This window comes from Taudactylus pleione, unplaced genomic scaffold (assembly GCF_031769625.1).
Source record: "Taudactylus pleione unplaced genomic scaffold, aTauple2 ptg000610l, whole genome shotgun sequence".
NCBI lineage: Eukaryota > Metazoa > Chordata > Amphibia > Anura > Myobatrachidae > Taudactylus > Taudactylus pleione.
Genome location: NW_028285012.1, coordinates 2916503 through 2942720, shown reverse-complemented (window position 1 = coordinate 2942720; position 26218 = coordinate 2916503). Strand labels below are relative to the sequence as shown.

Sequence of the window (26218 nt, the reverse complement as noted above, 5' to 3'; positions counted from 1 at the left end):
TTTCACTTTATATTTCTTGGTAGAAATGAGTAAAGCTTTTATCCTAAATTAAAAAGATCTCAGCCAAGCGAGTTTTACACCTAGTTTGGGCAGTCATTTTAAGAACTAAAAAGCATTGCCCTGTTTTAAAAATAATATAGTCAGAGGAATAAATGACGGGTATTTACTAAGAGTGACAGAACCCAGTGCAAACGGTTAGTAATAATGAAAGCAAATGTTTCATGGTACATGTTCTAGGTTAGACTAGAAGAAATGCTATACGTTTGGGCACAAGCTCATGGAAAACACATAATGAAATTTTTTACATCCCAACTAAGTTCGGAAGGGTTGAGCATTAACCATAACGTTTGTTTGTGCTGCTAAAGAAATTCTTATATTTCTAGATAGTCATGGTTGGCGTAGTGGTGAGTATTACTGCCTCGCAGTACTGAGGTCCAGCCACGACCCTAACTGTGTGGAGTTTGTATATCCTCCCTGTGCTTGCGTGTTTTTTTTCCGGGTGTTTCGGTTTCCTCCCACACGCTAAATATACACTAGTAGGTTTACTGTGATTCAGTATGCGGCCGGCGGTTCAAATCCCGACAGCGGCATCCCGGCAGCACTGAAATTCCCCCCTCTAATTGCCTAAACCTAACTCCCCCTTCCCTGCCACCTAAACCTAAGTCCCCCAAGGGGTGCCTAACTCTAACACTCCCTTCCCCTAGCCTAAACCTAAGTTCCCGGAGGGGGGTGCCTAACCCTAAGTACCCCCCGGGAACTCTAAACCTAACCCTCCCCCCCCCACGGCTGTCCGCGCCAGTCGCACTTCTTACCAATCGGTAAGCCGGGTGTCGAGCTCCCTGGCGTAGGGAAAATGACAGGCGTCGGGACTTAGACACCTGTCATTTAACTCTTGCCGGGATTATACAGTCGGGAAGCCGGCGGTCGGGATTCCGTCCATCGGCTTCCCGACTGTTTCCCGGGTTTACTGGCCCAAACAAAAATGATAGGGAATATAGATAGGGAATGTGATAGGGAATATAGAGTGTAAGCTCCACTGGGACTGGACTGATGTGAATGGCCAAATACTCTCTGTAAAGTGCTGCAGAATATGTGAGCGATATATAAATAATTGTTAATAAATACAATAAATAAGGTCAGTACGAAAAAAACCATTATGGGACTTTGTACGGCAGCAACAAAACAATTTCACATTACAGAATATAATTCGCCTTTATTCTACACATTCATGCAACTGATTCAGCTTTTCTCTATGTATCTGTATCTATATTTAGATCACTGATAGGCAACCTGATACACTTCTGGGCCCGCTTTGGGAGGCCCACCAGCCTACAATAGGGCCACACATTACTCTTAATCGCAGTAGTTAGTTAAATTAATACATTAAATCTTTGAAGAGGCTCCTATGACAGCAGCCCCTATGAAGAAGGTAGGGGCTGTAAGGGAAGACTGAGCGGGCCACCTGATGCCAAATACTGGTTTAGATTATATAGAGGTTAGGACACAGGGCACAGGATTGTTTTGGAAATAAGTTGTTTGGATTTATTATATATATATATGAGATGAGCGGGACCCCCGCCTCTGCAATGATGAAGTCTTGGCCCAGGAAGTTGATGCCCAGCCACATTTTTTAATCCATACCTTGCGGGGGTAAAAAACAAACAAGAAATTTGCTCTATATGTATATAATGTTTGTTATTTAAAGTGACTCGGCGCTTAACATAACAAAACAATACTCAAAAGGTGCAAAATAATTCACTTTATAAATAATACAATAAATAAGGTCAGTACAAAAAAACTATTATGGTACTTTGTACGGCAGCAAAGAAACAATTTCACATTACAGAAGATAATTCACCTTCATTCTACACATTCATGCGACTTCCTTTTTTAAGGAGTGGCTGATTTTCTTCAGAAGATCCTGATTAGTATGCACATAATAGTGAAAATGTATAGTATTTGGTGTTGATGATAGCGCCCTTCAGTGAGAAAACAAATAATGTGAAAGTAACAAGTACAAAAGACAATATTGGCGATGTGTCTGCATAGCAATACAAAGTGACATCAATGCTCAGCTGTGCATAGGGAGATCCTGTGTCTTTTTGAAAAATGTAGGTCAATCTGCGACCAGGTCTCCAAGATAAACAGATGTATATAACATGAAAAGGAAAAAGAAGGTATAATACTGTTTAGGTAAAAAATTGTCAATAGGTACGCGTATATGTAGTACATGCTCGTACCAGAAAAAGATCTTTCAGGATGCCCATTAAACGTTTCTTTATGGAACTTATCCAAATTCATTATTGAGTTCTCCTTACATTCTCATTGTTATGGATTTAATGGAATAACAAATAGAGATACCTAGGGGTAAATTTACTAAAGTGAGAGTTTTTAGAAGTGCCGATGTTGCCCATAGCAAGTAATCAGATTCTAGTTATTATCTTCTAGAAAGTGCTAGTTAAATGTTAAGTAGACTCTGATTGGTTGCTATGGGCAACATCTCCACTTCTAAAAACTCACTTTAGTAAATATACCCCCTATAGCGCAATATTGTTTAAAATCTCCAAAGAATATTTGTTGAATAAACAAAATGTGTACAATAAAAAATATGTAAAAGGCTTATCTGTTAGGGCCAAATCCAGAAGTTCTCATTCCAGATCAGATATATGGACCAAGTACTAAGTTGTCCAAAATAGTAAGTGTCAGGATGTTTGCATCGTGGTCACCATTAATTGTCTGTCCATGGGGAACCCAGTGCTGTAGGATCGTACAGGTCTCATCAACAAACAGCAGAAGCATGACTTTACACCCTGAAGGAAACACACAGAATTGTTTGGACAGAGGCAAATTCACATGTTTCCATTCACTGGACTGTTGTTTGGATTCCAGACGAATCCACAATTCGTCACACGTCACAATCGATGTTAGGAAATCGGATATCCTCTCTGACATTCTAGCGGTGTCCTTGCATGATTCAACTTGTCGTCGCATCTGCTCTTCTGTGAGATTTCTGGGTACCCACCTGGCACACACGATGCATTCTCAGTTCCTTTGTCACAATAAGCTGAACCCGTTGGAATGAGATGCCAGGTGAAGCCAAAAGTTCGCGTAAAGTTACCTTCTGTCATATTGCAACATCTCTGCAGCTTTGGCAATGCTGACATCTGTAACCGGTGGAGTCCGGTGGATGGTCTGCCAGAACGCGCTTCGTTTGTCACTAGCGTATTGCCCTCTTTGAAGTGCTTCACCGCTGAAATACTGCAGCACGGCTAGTTGTTTCTCCACCGTATGCTTGCTGTAACACTTCATGAGTTTCATTTCCACTTTTTCCAAGTTTAACACAAAATTCAATCACACATCTCTGATGTAATCTCACAGACATGTTTCCTCATTCACAATGACAAAACTTACAAAGATCTTCCACTCGCTGTTACCAAACAAAGACGACTACGGCAGTCCAACCGCAGGTTCAGATACATCGATGTAAGAGCTTCACAATAACCAGCATAGCGTTGCCACGTCTACCTGTGGGACAGAAAAACAGAGACAGTCTAATTACTTTTCAATCAGCACTCGTGTATGTATGTATATGTGTGTATATGTATATATATATATATATATGTGTATATACATTGTATAGATTGATACTGAAGAGTCATCAACAAATGGTTCAATAATAATGATGGTTGTAGGGAGGTTAAGTGTGCCCTGTTAGTGCCAAGTTGACCATATTGCCGAGTGTTGCCACTGTTAAGTGGGAAGTGTGATGACCATAAAAGTGACAACTTGGAGTGGAGAGGATCTGGGTTCACGGTGAACAATTTCACCAAAGTTGCAGGTCTAAGGCAGAGGTTAGGAAGTATTTTCAAGAGACATTGGGATCTATTCATATAGGACATGAAGTGGCTCACGATAATCATCACTATATATCTCATCACATCGATGTGATATGATGTTTAGTAGCCATTCATGTATACTTACCTCTCCGACGTCTTCATGCGCTGTCCAGCCCCTCCGCGATCCCTGGACGCGGTGAGAATACAGACATTGAGTGCCTGATGTGTCTGTATTCTCACTGCTCATGCACTGATATCTGAGAGCAGCAGGTCAGGTCAGACCTGCTGTAAAGGATGCTGGGAAAAGGAGACCGTGCCATGTGCCGGGCTGTGCAACTTCCCTGCTCTATTCGGCTTGCAGTACAGATTACGCCATCTTCAGATGGCGAATCAGTATGCAGGAGAGGAACGGAAAGGAGAGCTTTCCTTTCTCCTATGAATCGCACTCGCTATACATAAGTATGGGGAAGCGGTGCAGCCATGGAGCGGGGGTGCCGCTAGAGAAGGAATACACTTGTCCACGGTAACTTGCTCCATGAACTGATTTCAGCTAAACCGGGGTATTCCCTGCTTCATGAATAGACCCCATTAGTTTTACTGGAATTTTGCAGGACACTTAGAACTAATGCTGCTATAAAATAATATAAGCCTATGGGTAAAATCCCTGTGTATGTGTAAACTCTATAGTAACAGTTCCGCTTCCGTCCATATTTAATTATTTATTTAAATCGAGTCACTATTATTTTTTTCATGTGGTGTTTATTGTTTTGTAAATACATCTGTGGCACACCATGCTTTGGTTAGTTTTTGAAACATGGCCAATGGGTAAGAAAAACAATGTGATACACAAATCATAAACGTGTGAAGAACACACAATATTCCTTTTTAAATCCTATGAGATTTGCACAGCAGAAAATGTTGCATTAGCAGAGCAGCTTCAGCATCATTGTGCAAAGTGTTTTACTGACCTATGAAGTTGAAAGAACGAAGTCTGTTTTTCCAATAAACGCAAAGTATAATTCTGTTTTATTAGCGATGGTTTACAAGTAATACTCTATTTATTACTCTGGTCCTTGATAATTCTTTGTACAGAGCACAATTATTTATATTCTTGTACAACAGTACATGTCTATATATTATTAAAGTGTGATAAAGCCCCCCCCCCAAATTGTAGTTTTGGATAGAATTATTTTGGAGAGAAGCTCAAGGTGCACCATAAATTTTAGGTTTTGGATGGAGTTGCCCTCTAAATAATTACATTATTTCTATTTATATTAACAATAATATTATTTTTTAAGAATATGTATTGACAAGGCACCAGAGTTGCAGTGGGTTTGAATGTTCATTTTGTATATCTACTACTTCCATGATCTTGCATGTGTAATTTTAGTCATTTATAGCCTGACAAAATCAAAAGATTTGTCCATTTCCTTTGGGTATATGTGTTAATAATAATAATAATAATAATCTATTATTATAAACATTTACTCATATAGCATAACTATACCCTGCAGTGCTGTACAATTGAGAAAAAACCCAGTAAAAATAATACTGGATAGTAAGAAATAATACTGGATATTACCCCCAGGTGTACTTGCTGTGCCGTTCAGGGGTACTTCAAATATTTTTTGTAATTTAGGACGGGACATCCAGGTGATAATTACACACATAGAGTCCTGGGGATCCCTAGCCTTATGCATCCTAGTAGGACATTGATAACAAAATTATAAAGTCTATGCTCATTAATCTTGCATAACGCAGTCACCTAAGTTCAAAATTCACATGTCCGTAGGAAAGTTCAAATACAATTTTATCTGTCATTCCCAGCAAGCACAACTTCAACGGGAACATGAAGAAAGCCTCATGGGAGAGATTCAGAGACAAAAACAACAATTGATCCTTGAAGCAGAACAGCTGAAGCAAATGAAAGAAAAATCCAAGTCACCTAAACCTGAAGTAGATGTGAGTAGTCATTTACTGGATTAAGCTTCCCCCTAGAGAAGGTGTGCCAGAGACTACAAAGACATTTACAGAAAGTGTTTGCAGTGTGACATCACCACACTGTATGGTTAATACTATTCACAACACGTGACCAATATTAACGAGGTGCCAACTTCTCTTCATTTGACAGACTGCATATTCATAATATCAATCAACACAATGGTTGCCCACCGTGAATGGAAGTGCTTTTAAATATCTTGGGTTACAATTTGATATAATTTGGAATTTTAACACATTTTTGTTACTTGCTATATAATAAGGACTTAAGGTGCACATCCGCTACCCGACTATGGAAAGACAGTACGATTACAACATTGTAATCGTACAGTAGTTCATGATCCCCTGTAGTTCCTACACTGTATGATATGTCGTTCAGTGTAGGCACCCTCCCTCATCGCTGAACATGGTCAATCTGTCGTTATCGGCAGATTGACCAGCATCTTCAGGCGATGATTGATGTCAGAAACGACCAGTGGGAGGGCGCCTCGCTGTCCGTTTCCGACATTATAGTGCACAATAAATGAGCGATTGAACGATTACGATGTTGTAATCGTTCTATCGCTCATTAAAATCGCCTAATGGATACGTGGCTTTAGAGCGAGATTTATCAGACCTACTGAAGAGGACAAGTGAAAGAGTTGCCTGAGACAACCAATCATTCTAGCTATCATTTATCCTGTACATTAATTAATTAAATGATAGCTAGAATCTGATTGAATGCTATGGGTAAAACCCCCACTTGTCCTCTTTAGAAGGTTTGAGGAATCTCCCTTTAGAATTATATAGTACCCATATTATGTTGACCACACACAAAGCAGAGTGAGGAATTGCACTTTATAGATTGGTTAATTTACACTTATATAATGAGTGCAGGCTTCCTCCACAGGTGATAGAAAATTAAATATAATTAGCGGACTTCACTGGAGAATTACATATACAGTATATTAGTTGTTTAAATCAACAGTACAAAATATAATTTGTAAAATACCCATACTCAGGCTACAGCCAAACTCTGTCATTTCTGCACTTGTTTGGCCCCCAGGGCTAATGAATGAAACAGTCCCAGTTTTTCTAAGCCAGCCCTGTCTCTGTTTTATATCCTGGAATATGAAACCATGATCTATTCACAATTCCTGTTTATAATATATTTTTTTAAACTGTTTGATGAGAACTGTGTAATAACTGTTCACAGTATGAAATCAGCCTCACTCATATATAAGCGCACCCACATTTTTAGAATAGCCACACCCACTATTTTATGTCGGCACTTGTGTTATTTTCCCACATTTGGGCACATTTTCCTAGTAGGCATTGCCTGGCAATTTATTTATCCCCTTGCCTGTAATAAATGCGTCAGTCCAAAATCCCTTAAAATGTGTTACATACATTCCAACCCTATTTTCTCATTGTAACAGAGTATACATGCAGACAAGGAGAAGCTGCTCTCACAGATTAAGAACCTGTTAAGGGTGAAAGAAGAGGACACAAATACCATAGAGAGGTAGTAAGTGACTGTTTCATACACAGAGTATGGTCACATCTCCAGATTCCCACCTGACACTTTCCACCTTGTAGGTTACAGAGGGAGCTGGAGAGGCTGAATAAGACCTGGGAGAAGAAGTTTGACATTCTAAAACAAAGGTGAGGAATGACGTCATGTCATGCACAGGACGTGCTCACTTCAGCTTCTATGCGCATGGTGGCAAAGGCCTAATCTGCACCCTGTGTACATTTTACAAAAAAGGGGCTCAAGATTTGTAGACCAGCATCTGCATATGTGCACAAAACTAATATAGTGAAAGGTAGAAATGATGTGCCAAGAGAATATTAGCCTATACAGGACTGCGACTGGTTATGGAGTCTGCAGGGAACATCATTATAACCTTGTGAGGCTACATACAGTGACTGGAACAAGTGACGTACCTGAGACTTTATAAATGTATACTGGCTATGTATTCAATGGGTTTGGTACGCAATCCCGGAGTTGATAATGCCGGCATTCAGTATCCCGGCAGCGTAAAACTGTCAGTGCATGCAGGTAAGTATTCTAACCCTTCCCCTAACCCACCTCTTCTGCAGTCTAACCCTCACCTTTCACTTCGGCAGCCTAGCCATAACTGACCCCCCCCCTCAGCCTAACCCTAACCATCCCCTCCCGCAGCCTAACGCAAGCCTTCCCCTAGTGCCTAACCCCCAGGCCTCCCCCTTGTGCCTAACCTCCAGGCCTCCCCCTTGTGCCTAACCCCAAGCCTCCCCCTAGAGCCTATGCCATGACCACACACTTACGCCTTACCTTACCCATGGGCGACGTGCACCATTGGTATGTACACAATGAGGGGACGTACAGTAGCTGCATCCCCTCCTGGTGGCCATGCCCGCCAGCATCCAGGCCCACATGTCGTCTTGGTGGTCCTACCTCAAGGAACACTAAGGGGTTAATTGAATTTAAGTGAGAGTTTCCAAAAGCGAGTTTGTTTCATGAAACTCGCAAACATTGCACGAATATACACTCCCGAGAAATGCGAGATCCAATTAGAAATGCCTATGCGCTGTAACAATATCCAGGCTTGAAAATAGATGGTTAAATCAAACTGATTGAGGTTTTAATTAGATCCCCTGTGCTTAAGAATGGATCTCTTTAATACCTAGACAGCTAGGATGCCTTGAGGACTAAAGGTGCGTATCCACTACACGAGAGTGGAACGACTGTACGATTACAACATTGTAATCATGCAATCGTTCTCCATCCTGTGCAGGGGATAATGTGCCCACACTGAACGATATGTCCTTCAGTGCAGACACCCTCCCTTATCCCTGAACATGCACAACCTTTCGTTATCGGCAGGTTGGCCTGCATGTTCAGAAGATGATTGATGTTGAAAAACGACCAGCAGGAGCGCACATTGCTGGTCGTTTTCATCATTTTAATGTACGATTTATGAACGATTAACGAGCGATTGAACAATAACGATGTCGTAATCGTTCAATCGCTCATTTTAATCGTCTAGTGGATAATCACCTTAAGGGGCATATACACTAGACGATTCACTTCATGAGCGACATTGTCTAGTGTGTCCCTCTGTTGCATGTTTCATTCCCAAACATGCAACAGAGCCGGAAGCTCTCTCACTGACATCACTGGTGATTTCAGTTGGGCCGCCCACAAACGGCAGCGAACGCCTCCGTTTGTGAAGCCACCCCCTCGGCCACCTTTTACAAAACGGGGCGAACTGTCGATCAACATCGACAGCCGCCCCTTTTGTAGTGAGCCACAGAGCGAGTGCTTTTTGCGCTCGCTCTGGGGCTCACGCACGCCGCGCAAGCGCACTGGGCCACCATCGTCTCACTTGCGAGCGGGTCTGAATCAGGCCCACAGACGTGACAGTGCGTTTGAACGTTGTTGCAGGGGCATACATAAATTAGCCACTGCGACGCCCTACACAGCCTGAGGTCTCATAGCGTGCATGGAAGTTAGCAATTTCTGAGTAAGGTCAGGGTTTGTGCGTGAGGCTGCGATGGTACTCGAATGTACCGATGTTTTCGCAGTCTTGCTAAACATAACGGATGTGTGTAAGGTAATGTGGGCGTCCTTATGTAGTTCTGCGGCGGCATAGTGACCGCAATGAATTAGCATACTTTCACAGTTGAACTGCGTGCGTGCTATTGCTAGAGCTAGAAATTGTTCAGCGTGTGTGGGTGAACAGAGATCCGATAATCGCTCTGTCGGACCGGAACGTTTATCGGATCAGCAGAATGTACCTGCTAGTGTGTGTACCTAGCATAAGGATGAATTTATTCTAAACTGCCCTTGGTGTTATTATTCCCGGAGCAAATCACTCAGACCTTTCTTCAGATTAGTTGTGCAATGATTGACTAATTATAATAGTGTGGCTGCCCTGATGCGACTGCTAGTTAACTACAATTGTATCCTTGTGGTATGGCATCAGCAAGTAGGAGAGAACAAAGATAAGTAAAGACAGCTTTATGATTTGTTGGCCACATGTGATAAGCCAGAGGATGCCTGTTGTCCTTTATCTTGTTTCATAAGCTCACGATTTGCCTGTTTGCATTTTGAGTCATATTTTCCCTTTCACTATCTCTTACTTTTATTAAACAATGTTTAACTGTGTCAACCCAGGGATGCCATTTCTGACATAAATGTACTCTCCTTTTTTGTTTAAACATTCCGCTTTTTGTGATGTTAGCCTCACGTTCTCTTACATCCTATGAAATATAACACATGTTTCTTTAATGTTTGTTATTGTATAGCCAAAGTGACAAAATCCCCCATGCTTTATGCTAGTCTCTCTTATAAAGCTTAATTTATACTTCTTGGAGGTGTACATTGACATAGTAACAGTACCATAAGTATACCAAGACATATTCAAGATTTCTACTCATTACATTTTAATTAATATCCTTCAATTACTAATAGTGCCAAAAGTCATGGAATAGGTACCTAGTATTGTGTAGGATCCCCTCTAGCACAGCGAAGTGCATCGATTCCACAAATGGATCGAAGACCTCTGGAGAGATGTTGACCCATGCCGTCTGGATAGCTTCCCATAGCTCACTAATATTTGTAGGTGCAAGATCTTGGGTGCAAATGGACCTCTACACCACGTCCCATAAATGCTCGATTAGGTTTATGTCAGGCGAACGTGGTGGCCGCACCATTCATCTGAATTCCTCAAAATGCTCCTCGAACCAATTCTGGACAACTTGGGATTGATGGCACGGTGCATTATCCTGCTGGAATATTCCATCTTTGTGGGAGTACATGAAGTCCATGAAGAGCTGCTAACGGTCATCAAGCAATGCAACATAGCAGTTACCGGTCAATGACATGTTCAGGCGGACCAGCAGACCTAACCCATGCCACATGAACACACCCTACACCATTATGGAACCACCACCAGCCTGCATGGCGCCTTGTTCACCACTGTGGTCCCTAGCCTTATGGGGTTTGCGTCACACCCAAACCCTACCATCAGCCCGAAAGAACTGGAACCGTGACTCATCGGACCACACCACATTTTGCCAGTCCTCCAGAGTCCAATTAGTGACATCACAAGCCCAGGTGAGGCGCTGTGTTCTGTGTCGTAGTGTTAACGGGCACTCTGGTGGGGTCTTCTGCTCCCATATTCTATGGAAGATAAAGAACGCTGCACTGACCTGCTGGTACCTTCTGCATTGAATGTGGATGTGATTTGAGCCAGTGTTGCTTGTCTGTTACCACGAAACAATTCTGGCCAGATACCACTGGTCACAATTATTAAGCACTGGTGGTCGGCCACTGCGCTATCCACAGCGGGTCGTAATGCCTTCCAAGAGGTATTCCCGATACACACGTGACACCGTAAATTAAGAAATGTTGAATGTCTGCACAACTTTGGAAATGGATTGTGACATCTGTCGGGCATCTACCATCATGCCCTGTTTGAACTTCAATAATTCACGTTGCCTTGTAATGAGCAGCCTAGCCGGTTTTCAACCTGTCTCACGAGATGTCCGACAACTGATGCAGGTCTGGTCATTTCCAGGACGTCACAGTACAGTGGCATCACCTATCATTATCTTTACATACTGCTATCCCATGACTTTTGTCACTTCAGTGTATTTCGGCCTCTTGCCCACTAGAGTCAAAGTACATGTTTTTACAAGGTTTTTGTTAGAGCTCGAAAATGGGTTAGAGAATGGAATCTATTTGTTCCAATAACATCATATGAACTAGCACTTGTAGTTGATGTCAGGGGCATTTGCATTGCAGTGCTGTTTTTTGGGGGTACCCAGCCTTTTTGTTCAAAACCAGATTTAAATTAAAAGTAGTAGCACTGAGAGAGGATAGCTGTTTGTCAGAATTAAATACCCATGTTAATGCTGGGCATACTCTATACTCTAGTCGATCCGCAGGATATTGATCACCCAGATAATTGTACAGTGTATTGCCGCGACCGACCAATTGTCGCTCTGTCGGACATGCTGAAAATCATCCAGCATATCCGAAAGATCGCTGCCTCATTTCTGTATCCTTGTTCATTTTCTGGTGGATGAAACCTGTTATTGATCAGGCAGCTGATATAACCTATTATATTGCTGCTCTAACTACTGGAGAAAGGAAGGGTTTAGGAAATACAGCTGTTTAATATGGAGCCCCCTCTTTTTTAAGGGACCAAAAGCAATTGGACAATTGACTCAAAAGCTGTTTCATGGACAGGTGTGGGCTATTAATTACTGTTTCTTTATAAATTAAGCAGGCAAAAGGTCTGGAGTTCTTTCCAAGCTGTTGCTGTGAACCTACAACATGCAGTGAAAGGAGCTCTCAATGCAAGTGGTACAGGCCATTGTCAGGCTGCAAAAACAAAATAAATCCATCAGAGATTAAGGGAACCTTAGAAGTGGCCAAATCAATAGTTTGGTACATCCTGAGAAAAAAATGTACTGGTGAGCTCGGCAACACAAGAAGGCCTGGAGGTCCATGGGAGACAACAGTGGTGGATGATTGCAGGATCCTTTCCATAGTAAAAAGAAACCCCTTCACATTATCAAGCCAAGTGAAGAACACTCTCTAGAAGGTAGACATATCATTATCTAAGTCTCCTATACAGTGAAGACTTCACAAGAGCAAACACAGAGGGTCCACCACAAGGTGCAAACCATTCATAAGCATCTAGAATAGAAAGGCCAGATTAGACTTTATATAAAAAAAGATCAAGCTGTACCACAATGATGGGGAAAAAAAGGCTTGGAATGTTTTTATGATCCGAGGCGTACCACATCATCTGTAATAAGCAGTGGAGGCAGTGTGATGACATAAGCATGCATGGCTTCCAATGGCACGGTTTCACTAGAAGCAGCCAGATGAATTCTGAAGTGCATAGGAATATACTGTCTGGTCAGATCCACCCAAATTCAGCAAAGTTGATTGGCCAGTGCTTCTTAGTATGAATGGCCTATGACCTAAAACATACTGCTATTCTGCAATGGCCAAGTCAATCACCTGATCTCATCCCGATCGAGAATGCATTTCACTTACTAAAGACAAAACTAAAGGCAGGAAGACCCACGAACAAACAACATACTGAAGTCAGCTGCCGTAAAGGCCTGGCAAAGCATAACAAAGGAGGAAAACCAGCATTTGGTGATGCCCATGAGTTCCAGACTTCAGGCAGTCATTGTCTGCAAAGGATTCTCAACAAAGTATTAAAAATGAACACTTTACAGTAACAAACACTGGCACCAGATAGTACACTCGTACTACCCAGTGGCGGTGTGTTTGTTTTAGCAGCCAATGAGGGTCAGACAGATTCTCATTGGCTGCTGTGCCGGAGCCGGGCTGGAGCTCACTCATGAGCTCCATCTTCTGGCTCCCACCGTGGGTGATGGGAGAGACATTTCTCAATGAGTTTTATCAATAAAACTTGCTGCGTATGATAAATGGTGCTCCAGCCAATCAGCTCCCAACTTTCATTTTTCAAACAGATGACAGTTGGGATCTGATTGGCTGGAGCACCATTTATCATACACAACAAGTTTTTAGCACTCATTGTGAATGATAATGCTCAATTAGAAATGAGGCCCACAGTGCTACCTCTATGCTGTCCTTAAGTTGCCTTTTCTCCCATAACCTCTTGCCTTCATCTCATGTGGTCTACTGTCTCTCTAATACACACGGATGTTCCAATGATACCTAATGTTCAACATGTCAAATCCAGAAGCTTATTCAGAGTAACACACAACTACATTTTTTGCGGGTGGATATTGTGATTTTATAGGCTGTGCATGCCCCGTAGCTGAGCATAGGCAACTATGCAAAACATCAAATACAGGCGACTCTGAGTCGTATTTACCTCCACTTGCAGATTACTCCGAGATCTGTCTGATATCAGACTGATCTCTTGTACCAAGAATAGGCCTAGTGCAAATGTGCACTAATAGAAATTCCAGCTACTTCAGCAAAGAAATGGATGGGGGTGGTGTGATCACATATATGCATGATATTCTGCTTAAGGGTGAATAGCTGCATTTATTTCCATGCATGCAATACGCCAGCACAGAGTTAGCCGTGACAACAGTACTCTATATAGATGAGCCCCTTGCACTGGGTTGATATTCTCCCGTCCTGGCCAATGGAGCTGGTAAAACTTTGGACACACAAATTCTCCCGCAACCTTTGGGGTTTTTGGTCGATTTTTCAACAATTTTGCAAACCAAACATTCAAATTCAATGGCAAAACAACAACAAAAATTAACTTTAGAACATCGGACCAACAATTGATTTTTCCACATAGAGGATCTACAGATTTACTAATGGTCGGTTTTATAACCGACTGTAAAACAACGGAAAACCCACCCAAACAATAGATCAGCGAGTCTGGGAGATGCACTGCACAGATCACTATGGTCTGTGCAGGATTCATTAGGTTAAAAAGTTAACAAAATATTGGATTTTTAAAAAATTTTTTTTAATAAAAAGCGTGGGGTTCCCCCAAAATCAGTAACCAGTCCATTACCTCTCAGCCTGGGCTGGTATTGGAAAATAGGGGAAAAAGACATGGTTCCCCCTATTCTCCAATAACCATCATCGGGCTGAACCAGCTAGAGGGATAATGCCATAGCAGGGGGACAATCAGCGTGGGATCCCACTGCCATTACATTAACCAGTCTCAAACTGGTCAGCCCAGGGCTGGAATTCCTCAGAAAGTGGGGACCCCCCCAAAAAAGAGTGCCCTCTCTCCCGAGGAACTAGCATCCCTTGTGGCAGTTGGTGCGGGGTTATAGGTTAAATAATAGATAATAACATTGTTTGTTACAGGGTGGACTACAAGTTACAGTCAGCCTGCCCCAGCATGCCGGCACTTATGGAACAACAAATACTAGGCTACCCTGGGGCATCTAAAATTAAAATTTAGTAACCCTACTCCAATTGAAATTACCCTAATTTACAAAACCATCAATAACACTCCTTCATAGATCTGAAGCCCCATTTTGAGATTATCTCCCCCATACACCCACTTAGACCTGCCTCTATCCAGTGCCTCATCACCTCTGTGGGTACCAGCTCTCACCTCTCTGCTGCTATACAGTGAGTAATTAAAGTAATGTTTATGAATGGTGCTTGATGAGTGATGAACGTTTAATATTAATATATTTGTCTTTTATTTTTTTTTTAATGAAGCTTTTATGCCATTAAAGACGAGATGTTCCTAAGGCAGTCTCTCCATCGCCAGGCTGTGAACCTGCACCGAGTATCCGTCAGTTACATGGTATGTACTAAATGTGCTGTCTATTATGTGGCCAGATCCAGAGACCTTGTGTAATGTGAGCTTTATCCATTTCAGTATGTTTGAGAATTGAGTTTAGAAGGTTTCTTCTATTTCACTAGATGTTCGGTGTGCCGGTCTAGGTTACACTAACCGAGATTTTATTACTAATAGAGGTTTATGGACAAAATGTAAAGATCACTCAGCATTGAGTTCCTCACCCAATGCTTTTCCCCGATGTTCTTCTGTGAGCACTGCTGGTTCTACTTTCTTTTACATTTTTGACCGCTGTTAGATACCCCTTTTGATCTTTTGTTGGCTGTACATGTTAGAAGCCGTCATTCAATCCAGTTTTTGTTTATTAATTTATTTATAACTGGTTGCTATGTAATTGATACATATGCCGGTGACAATAGATCTAATTCATTTCATATGTGAATATCCAAATTGACTGATATTCAAATTGTTTTTGATCAAAAATTTTCATCTAAAAGTGCGCAATGTGTAATCATGCTTGTAAGGTCATACATTTGCAATCCGTTATGTATAAGATACATGTTACATGCGAGTGACGTAAGGACTAGCTGTAGTTTCAAATGAAATAATACTTCCCAGAGAGTTTATTCCATTTATAAGGCCTGACACAGATACATGTGCGGTCACGGAAGCCTACTTCCTCCCTTATTCGAGAAACCACCCGGTGTATACTAGAAATATGTGTGTCTGCATGTGAAGGCCTATCCTACTCACTGTGTTTGCGTCCGCAGCAGCAACTTTCATCATACTATCTGAACTTGCACTCGTCCCATGCTGGGAGCAAAATATCAGTCTGAAACAGGCATCCAGTTTCCGTCCACATGCTGCGATCAAGCATGGAAGCCGGCATACACCCCCATGACACCATTTTTTTTCTGAGACGGTGAAGTCTCCGACGTGTACGGGAGATATGAACACCTTCAGTTACATTTCCCTGTCCACAGTCGAGTCACATTATTATGACAACCTCCAACATTTGATGTTGGCAGCGTGTAGCCCATGAAGTACATCACGTGTCATGCACTGGCTTGGTGGGTATATAAGGTGTGCAAAAGTCCGTCTGCACACATATCACTCGTTACTGTCATGGGTAAAAGGGGCGATTTATCCGAGTTGCAAAACGGGATGATTATTGGCTTTCGGGCCAAGGGTGGCAGTATCTCTGAAACAGCGCAGTTTGTGAACTGTTCGCGTGCTGCTGTGGTGAAGGTGTATCGTGACTGGACAAGTGGCACCATTGCAAATAACTGACGTGGAAAACTGCGTAGTACCACGTGCCATTGATGTGAGAGGTGAACGTCGACTACGAAGGTGCGTGAGGGCCGAGCGACACGCTACAGTGGAGCAGCTCACTGTCAAAATGGACCTGTGGGCCACCAAACATGTGTCTAAAATGACAGTTCAGCGAACCCTGCTGCGTATGGGGATCCAAAGCAAACAGATGGTCACTGCACCTATGCTAACGAAGGTGCATCGGCGGAAAAGGCTTCAATTTTCACGCTTTTATCGGAATTGGAACTCCGCTGATTGGTGAAGGGTTGCCTTCTCCGATGAGTCACGTTTCTGCTTCATCGAACGGATGGACGTTGACGTGTCAGGCGAGAAACATCGGAGGACAAACACCCTGAACCATTGCTGGTAGTACACAAGCTGGTGGTGGCAGCGTTATGGTCTGGGGAATGTTTTCATGGCATTCTCTGGGCCCAATTATCCATATGGAAGGTACCCTCAACCGATTTGGTTATGAATCCATCCTTGTAGTGCACGTACACACATATATGCTGATTGTCTTCCCTGAGGCGGATGGGATCTTCCAGCAAGACAATGCGACATGTCACACGGCTAGAAATGTCCGACAGTGGTTGGATGAGCAAGACCAAGACTTCCAAGTACTTCCTTGGCCCCATAATTCCCCAGACTTTAACCCAATTGAGCATCTGTGGGACCACCTCGATCGTTGTGTTCGCTCTATGGATACTCCACCACGCATCCTCCAGCAGCTGTGGGATGCATTGCAGTCGGCATGGTTCCAGATACCTGCGCCAACCTAGCAGAACCTTATTGAGTCAATCCCAGCCAGTCTAGCTGCTGTCCGTGCTGCACACAGCGGATACTCTGGCTATTAGCTGGTGGTCATAATAATGTACTTGACTGTGTGTGTAAAACACATTTCTAAGCATGTCACAACCAGGACTTGAGCTCACAACATCATACACCAAAGTCAGTCACCTAACATATAGAACGATTTGCTTCAGCATAGGAATCCCGATAATTCTAACTATATGAAGCTAGTTATGATTGCCAGTATAAAACCATTGCGGCTAAGAGGATCTATGTAATGTGCTACATAGATCTTCTTAGCTGCAATGGGTTGAAATTACAATTACACCTAGCTTCATATAGTTAGAATTAAGTAACTTCACGTGTTAGGTGTTTGATACTATTATGTGAGGTTGAGAGTTTGAAGGTGGCATCCTGAGCAACGTGTGTTTTAAATACAGTGTCCTTTAAGTATGTGTGTATGTACGTGTCTGTGTATGTATATATGTGTATATATATATATATATATATATATATTTATATATTTAATACATATATATATTACAAATGGTTCCATACGTCTGCATGGTCACCGCCCAGAAACACCCATATTATGAATAGTATGCTCTGTCGACGGACAGATCAATCCATACCTTAACCAATGCATGCGCAGGTGCCGATTTCTTTCTCTGGTGCATCCACAACATCTGTCTGCATTTCCACCTGTGCCCGACCAGGGGCGTATTAAGGGAGGAGGGGGCCCGTATGCATTCCCCCTGCGTGGCCCCCTCCTCTCTCCCCTGCAGCCCGGCAGCGGACTGACCGCAGCAGTAGACTCTGGGCACTAGTCAGTGCCCAGAGTCTACCGCGTATGTGATTTCTCTACTGCTCATGCGAAAAACGCTGAGAAAATGGCAGCAGTGGACATTTTCCAGGCGTTTTGTGCAGGGCTGCGACACCTGACGCGGGACTTCAGAGAGGTAAGTATTAGAAAATATGGGTGCAGGGTATGCGTTGCCGGCCCCCGTGGACCCAGGGGCCCGTGTGCACCGCACACCCTGCACCCATTATAGATAGGGTGTGGTAGAGTCTCAGGTCTCGCAAGCCCGAGTGGACTTAGTGCTTTAATAGAGCAGGAAGTCCACTACTGACATCACGAGTGATGCCAGTAGGGCCGCCCACAAACGGCAGGCGTTCCTTCGGGAACGCCTCCGTTTGTCCAGCCACCCCCCCCTACCCGCCTACAAAACGGAGCGAGCTGTCGATCAACATCGACAGCCGCCCCATCTTGTAGCGAACCCCGGAGTGAGTGAAGTTCTCACTCGCTCCGGGGCTTGTGCGCAATGGCCCACCATCGCTCCACGAGCGGGTCTGAATCAGGCCCCAAGTCCTGTCATTTTCAGCCAAATGACCTGCTCAGAGGTGGCGAAAAGAAATTTGCGATAATTCCTATACCACTTCACATATACAAAAACCGTGCCTAATAGGATAGCCCAATAACTATTTCTACATCAGGGTCCATAGGGTATCCACAGGATACCTTGGGGTATAGGTGATGACGTCAGGCATCGGGCACCATAGAGTTAAGTTTTCAGCCTCCCAGGATACACTAGGGTCCCCCTCCTATACCCCGCCCCCGAGCCAAGGCATCTCAGTTTCATTCGGTGCCCGGCCGGAGTCGGATGCACCTGTTAGAGGGGGGCTAAGAATAGCCCCTGAAGTTTCTTCAATGCAGCTGTGGCTGCACATCTGGAAGTACAGCATGGACAGTCAGTGCTGACGTTCATGCTGTCTTCCATACACCCCCGCCGGTACCAGAACGCCGGTACCGATCCGGGGATGCTGGTAAGCATCTGGGGTCACAGCTAGCGGTGACCCCAGATGTTTGGGACCATGGCCGGATCCAAGGGGGCAGCAGGTAAGCAGCGGGGTCCTGCAGTGGGACCCTGCTGAAACATGGTCCAGAGTCCCCAGGCAGGGGGCTCCCTGGGGACTGGCAAGAGTGTGGAGCCAGGTACCTAAGCTGCGCTTCCACTACACCCCTGGGACAGCGGACCGCGGCTGAGCGGTAGCGCTGCGGCGTCCCAGGGGTTAATTGCATGCCAGGGGAGCGCGCCTTCCCTGTAGCACAGCCGGCGCCTCCCCCGCTGCCAACAGCCCTCTCTGCACTGTGCTGACTGGCCCTGTGGCAGCGCTCCTCCCCCAGGCCGGCCTCCTCTATGCTCCTCGGTGGCCATCTTTACAAGCGCATGGTGAACGCTGCTGGAAGCTTGGAAGCGGTGGCATCGCGGTCTAGGTCCCCCGGCATACCTCTCCTCCGTTTGGTTCAGGTCTGTGTATGCAGCGCTGTGTCCTACCAGGCTCTGTGTCTGCGTAGTTGAGGATCAGCGCTGTTACTGCAAGAATTGATTTTCTTTGCATTTTATGTGACTTCTGCTAGCGCTGCTGCCTGTACTTTCATTTTCTACTGTCAGCCTTTTCACTGTCCCTGATCTTTTTCTGCTAAAGCCCTTGCGGTGCAGTGATTGCAGGGTGGTTCTCCCACTATACTAACGATTATCAGTGAGAGGGGTCACATACTTACCATCATATCTGTGAGTGACTTTCCTCTCCAGCTTTTGTGTACTACGTGCAAGGTACCTATAGCGGAGGGGGAAGGTAGTGCGGAGGGGCTATGTCGGCAGTGTTATTTATTGGCGCGGCCAATTACTGTCACAGCCCCGGTACAGGAGCCGCCCTGGGCTTGTTTCGCCAAAGCGCTTACAACACTCGTGGGCCAGTTAGCTCCGCAGCCTGCGTTCTCACGGATGGGTTTGTCCCAGCAGTCGGTGGTGTCGTCACCCATGCAGGGTTTCCCGAGACAATTGATGGTACCACACAGTCTCCCTATTTCCCCTCCCCAAGTCTCTCAGGAGCCTGCGTGGGTTAATTCTCTGACAAGTTCTGTACAGCACTTGTCGGACGTGTTACAAGGGGAGTCTGTGTTGAGGCCGCATAAGCGGCCGGTGGCATCTATGTCCGCTCCTTATGAGGATGACGACGTGACTTCTGATGATGGGGAGATTCTGGATCTTTCTGACCAGGAACCTCTCCGTACTAAAGAGTCGGACGCTAGGTCCAAGGTTTATATTTCTGGACTTATTCGGGCAGTCCGCACAGCTTTAGTGATTGAGGATGACAATCCTCCGGTGTCAAAATCTAAATATGCCTTTTTTAAGGATATTAAGGGTGACGCCACAGTGTTTCCTCTTTCGGGTCAGTTAATAGACCATTTAGAGGAGGCGTGGAAACATCCGGGCAAACGCCTCAGAGGCGCTTGGCGGTGGCTTATCCGTTTGCGGATAATTATTTTTCTAAGTGGTAATCCCCTCCTCAGGTGGATTCTCATGTGACACGCCTAGGGCCTGATTCAGAGCCGCTCGTAAGTGGCCGCTCATTCGCTGCACAACTGCGCATGCGTACGGATAGAATACGCATGCGCGAACCAGTCAGTGCGGCCGAAAATCGTTTGTTCGCTAAATAGCGAATGCCTGCTATTTTGAGTGACAGGAGGAGGCGTATGTGGGTGGTAACAGGGGAAGGTGCTTGAAAACGGGGAGTGGAGATCAGAATGCAGGCGTGCTTAAAGGTCAAAACGGGCGTTTTAAGGGTGTGCATAATTAATACAGCAGCGTCATTGACCACGTCACTGGGTTATTTTATAGTCAGAACTGCTCGCAAGATTGCGGTAGGAAAAACCAACCACAAGAATAGCGAGCAGTTCATACGCTGGTCGATGTACTCGATTAATCCAATAAATAGCGGATATGACATAGGATGCGAGCGGCCAGGGGGCGTATTTTTCTAAAAAACTACCGCATGTTTTGTTCGCTCGTTCAGACCTAGAGGCATGAACAGACCGCAAAGAGCGAACGGTTCATTTGAATAACCACCCCTTTTTTCTGAACGAGCGAGCGCAAATAGCGTCCGGCTCTGAATCAGGCCCCTAGTCCGCAGTGCCACATTGCTCATGCCCTCCATGTCTTCCTTGAAGGATGCTACGGACCGTAAGGTAGAGATTTGCCTGAAGTCCGTTTATTCCCTTGCGGGGGGGGGGCAGCTAGGCCGGCTATGGCCATTTGTTGGGTAGCCAGAGCTATGGAGCGCTGGGCTGATAATTTGGAGACGTCTTTCGATTCCGACTGTTCGGCTGAACAGACCGAGTTGATAGGCAATCTCTGGGACTCGGCCACTTATATCAATGAGGCGGCCTTGGATATCAGTACCCTGGCGTCTCGGATTTCTTCGGCGGCTGTCGCTGCTCGTCGCACCTTATGGTTGCGATCTTGGAAGGCGGACGCTGATTCCAAGAAGGGCTGGAAGTTTGCATTTCAATGGAGAAGTCCTCTTTGGTCCGGATCTGGACAAAATCATAGCCAAGCTGGCAGCAGCCAAATCAGCATGTCTTCCGTCTGCTGCGGTTCCTTCTGGTTCAGGTACGTCGTCCTTTCGGCCTTACAGGGCCCAGGGTAGGCCTAAGATGCAGTCTTTTCCCAGACAGGCTGGCCCCAAAAAATCGGCCAAGCCCCGGAAACAGGCCTGGAGTACCAGACGTCCGGCCCCTAAGCCCGATGACAAGCCTGCGGCCTGACGGTCCAGGCCTCCCTTTGGGGGATCCCAAAGTGGGAGGCCACTTGCTGCAGTTCGCCCAGTGTTGGTCGGTTACCACGACAGACACTTGGGTTCTCGAGGTGGTTTCTCACGGGTACGCCCTCTCCTTTCGGCACAGGCCCCCATCTCGATTCTTCACCACGGGTCTTCCATCAGACCGGAACAAAGCCGTGGAACTGCGGAAGATTTTGCACACTATGCTCCAGGCTGGAGTTATAGTGCCTGTTCCATTCTCCCAGAGGGGCCAGGGTTTCTATTCCAATCTGTTTTTGATGCAGAAACCCAATGGGTCGTATCGTCCGATCCTCAACCTCAAAGCACTCAACAAGTCTTTGCGGGTGCCGAGGTTTCGGATGGAGACCCTACGGTCCATCAGTCTGGCGCTGGAACCTGGGGATTACATGGTGTCGTTGGACATACAGGACGCTTACCTGCATGTCCCTATTCTTTTACGCCATCAACAGTTCCTCAGGTTTGCAATCCGCAATGACCACTTTCAGTTCCGGGCGTTACCTTTTGGGCTGGCGACAGCACCACGTGTATTCACCAAGGTGATGGCGGTCATGGCGGCTTCCCTGCGGCTGCAGGGAGTCCGCATGTTACCGTATTTGGACGACCTTCTGTTGGTGGCAGGATCTCCAGAGCTCCTTCTACGCCACTTGGACCTGACCATTGCGGTACTGCAACGGCACGGCTGGTTGATAAACTGGCAGAAGTCCACCCTGATCATTATTGGACTCCGGTCAGCAAAGGATCTTTGTGACGGGGGCAAAGATCTCTGCCTTGCAGTTGAGGGTGCGCAGTTGTCTGCAGAATCGCCGTGTGTCTCTGCACTCGGCGATGAGGTTACTGGGCTCCATGGTGTCGGTATTCGAAATGGTGGAATACGCCCAGTTTCACTCCAGACCTCTGCAGCAATTGATCCTGTCCAAATGGAATGGACTGCCTCAGAGTCTAAAATCCCAGACGATGGTGCTCACTCCGGAGGTTCGCCTGGCCCTAGCCTGGTGGTTGCAGACGACCCATCTCAACAGGGGTCGTCCCTTCTGGGTGGCGAATTGGGTCCTGTTGACAACAGACGCCAGTCTGCGAGGCTGGGGAGCAGTCACGGGTCCACACTTGTTCCAGGGCAGGTGGACTCGGGCGGAAACAGAGCTTCCAATAAACATCTTGGAGCTCCGTGCGGTATTCAATGCTCTCCAGCAGGCACATCGGGTTCTCCAAGGTCACCCAGTGCAGGTCCAGTCGGACAACGCTACCACCGTGGCCTACATAAATCGGCAAGGTGGAACCCGAAGTCGGGCGGCTCTCGTAGTGGTGTCCCAAATCCTGGTTTGGGCGGAGCGCAATCTCCCGGCCATATCAGCAGTCTTCATCCCGGGAGTCCTAAACTGGGAGGCGGACTTTCTCAGTCGCCAGGACGTTCATCCGGGGGAATGGTCTCTGCACCAGGACGTCTTTCAACTTCTGGTGGACAGGTGGGGTCTTCCAGAGATCGACCTCATGGCATCACGGCACAACAACAAGTTGCCGGTGTACGGGTCTCGCACAAGAGACGAAAAGGCGTCTCTGCTGGATGCTCTGTCCATCCGGTGGACGTTCCGGTTTGCTTATCTGTTTCCTCCGTTTTCCCTTCTTCCACAGGTAATCCGGAAATTTAAACAGGAAGGAGGGACACTCCTGTTGAGAGCTCCCGCGTGGCCCCGGAGGCACTGGTTCTCAGACCTCCAGGGACTGTCCGTGGACATTCGTCTGCGGTTGCCAATACGTCCAGACCTCCTGTCACAGGGTCCTTGTCTTCACCCGGACTTGACTCGGCTGTCTTTGACGGCGTGGCTGTTGAGACACCCCAGGGGGTTTTCCAGCTCTGTAGTGCAAACAATGCTAAGGGCTCGGAAACCATCCTCTGCAAGAATATACCATCGTGTGTCATACGTTCTTCCAGTGGTGTCGGCCGAGAGGTTATGCTCCTCGGGAGTTCCGTCTGTCTAGAGTATTAGCTTTCCTACAGGCGGGACTGGACCATGGGCTTCGCCTTGCGTCTCTTAAGGTGCAGGTGTCTGCCCTGTCCGTCTGGTTCCATCGTAGGATTGCTGCAATCCCTGATGTGCGCACCTTTATGCAAGGTGTTCTCAGAATTCAGCCACCTTTTGTTCCACCAGTGGCGCCTTGGGATTTAGCTGTGGTCCTGAGGGCTCTCCAAGGACCGCCGTTTGAACCACTGGGCTCAGTGGACCTCAAATGGCTGACAGCTAAAACTATTCCTTCTGGCCATTGCTTCGGCCAGACGTGTTTCTGACTTAGGGGCTCTCTCCTGTAGACCCCCTTTTCTGATTTTTCATAGGAACAGGGCGGTGCTGCGCACTCGTCCTGGTTTCCTTCCTAAAGTTGTTTCCAGTGTTCACATCAACGAGGAAATCGTTTTGCCGGCTTTTAACTCACCTGATCTTTCAGTGGGTGAGGCCACTTTGGATGTTGTGCGGGCAATAAGGATTTATGTTGACCACACTTCTTCGTTTAGGAAGTCGGACGCCTTGTTTGTCCTCTATGGCTTCCGTAAAAAGGGTTGGCCTGCTTCAAAGCAGGCTGGATTCCTATGGCCATTTCAGAAGCTTATGTTCATGAAGGCCTTCCGGTTCCTTCCTCTGTGAGGGCTCATTTCCACTAGGTCTGTGGGTCCTTCGTGGGCTGCTCGACGTGGTGCCTCTGCAGTCCAGATCTGCAAAGCTGCCACCTGGTCCTCGGTCCATACCTTTGTGAGGTATTACGCGTTTGACACCTTTGGCTCTCAGGATGCTTCCTTCGGGTGGCGGATTCTCCTTTCAGCACAGGAGCGTCCCCACCCTTAAAGGATACTGCTTTGGGACATCCCTAAGGTATCCTGTGGATACCCTATGGACCCTGATGTAGAAAATATGAGATATGGTAAGAACTTACCTTTGTTATCTCTATTTCTACGAAGTCCATAGGGTTCCACAGGACTCCCGCCCTGTCGCACCTGTGCTGCAGATGGGCTTTACTCTGGTCACCGGTTTTTCCGTCTCCCTCTGGTGAGAATGTGATTCTCGTGTGTGTCCAGATCTTTTTTTCTCTCTCTTCCTTCTCCTTCTCCGGCCTATGGCATGGTACGTAACTGAGATGCCTTGGCTTGGGGGCGGGGTATAGGAGGGGGACCCTAGTGCATCCTAGGAGGCTGAAAACTTAACTCTATGGTGCCCGATGCCTGACGTCATTACCTATACCCCAAGGTATCCTGTGGAACCCTATGGACTTCGTAGAAATAGAGATAACAAAGGTAAGTTCTTACCATATCTCATATTTTTTGGAGAAAAGTTTTCACCGGTGTAAACTTTTCAGAGAAAAAGCGTTACTGGGGCTAATTGAATACCCCCCCAAATTGTTAATACAGATATTGATAGATAGCTGCAGTTGTTGGTTTGTATTTTCTGTATGTATGTATGTGATATGTAATAATAGTAGGCTTATTTAGTAACATGGGGCCTAATCCCGAGATTTACGCTAATGCATTCGCAACTGTAATCTCTTACGGATCGCAGTTACTAAAGTATGCGAATGCCTGCCAAAGCACAGGTGAGCATAGGGACGCCCACTGCTGCCTTTTCATACACGTCCAACGACGTGCAACAGCGTAAACATCAGTAACATCGACAAACATCGGGAAGCCGCACAGCTTGTGAGTCAAATCTGACCAGCAGCCATCACTGCAGCTCTCCTGACACGCAGGGAACTCTCATGCTGTGAAGGAGATCGCAATAGCTAACTAATGCACGCCCATGAAACAGCGTGTAAATGGTCAGACGCGCCTGCGTTTTTGCAACCAACCCCCATTACCTCCCCCAAACACTGACTGCCTGTCACTCAACTTGCGAGTGAATCTTCTGTGCGAGAGTAATCGCAATGCAATTGCAGCGCTTGTACATTGCGGCTTTCCCTTATGCGCATTGGCTAACAATCGCTCATTTTGCGTAAATATTGGAATTGCGTAAATCTCTAAATCAGGCCCATGGTGCAAAGAGCAGTGACATGTGGTAACCCATAGCAATCAATCACTATTAGCACTCTGACATCAGCATGATATTATGAAAGGTAACATCTTATAGGTGGCATGCATACAGTAAGTGTTACACTGTTTTATTAAATAAGCCCCTAAAGTGATTGTAAATCAAGTTGTTGAAATTAATATATAAGGACAGCTGCGTATTATTAGATGAATGATAGACATGGAACTAAGTGTTTATGCTTAATGAAATATGCCCACTGTGCTCTTCTCCCACTCCGCAGCGGCAGGTCGCCACGTTAGGAGGAAGGCGCTTCTATTAATAAGCAGGCAGGATTTGTGTGACAGATTTGCAGGTTTGCTGAGTAGAAATA

At 45.7% G+C, this 26218-nt stretch overlaps 1 protein-coding gene across 2 annotated transcripts in view; it reads left to right on the top strand.

Annotated features, from left to right (window-relative positions):
• CUNH10orf67 (chromosome unknown C10orf67 homolog) overlaps window positions 1-26218 on the top strand; it is a 140545-nt gene that overhangs the window by 87693 nt on the left and 26634 nt on the right. For both annotated transcript variants that reach the window (XM_088454222.1, XM_088454223.1), the window contains 4 exons: window positions 5664-5798; window positions 7253-7338; window positions 7413-7478; window positions 15016-15103. In XM_088454222.1, coding sequence (XP_088310348.1) covers window positions 5664-5798; window positions 7253-7338; window positions 7413-7478; window positions 15016-15103 — 375 coding nt within the window. The remainder of the gene's footprint in view (window positions 1-5663; window positions 5799-7252; window positions 7339-7412; window positions 7479-15015; window positions 15104-26218) is intronic.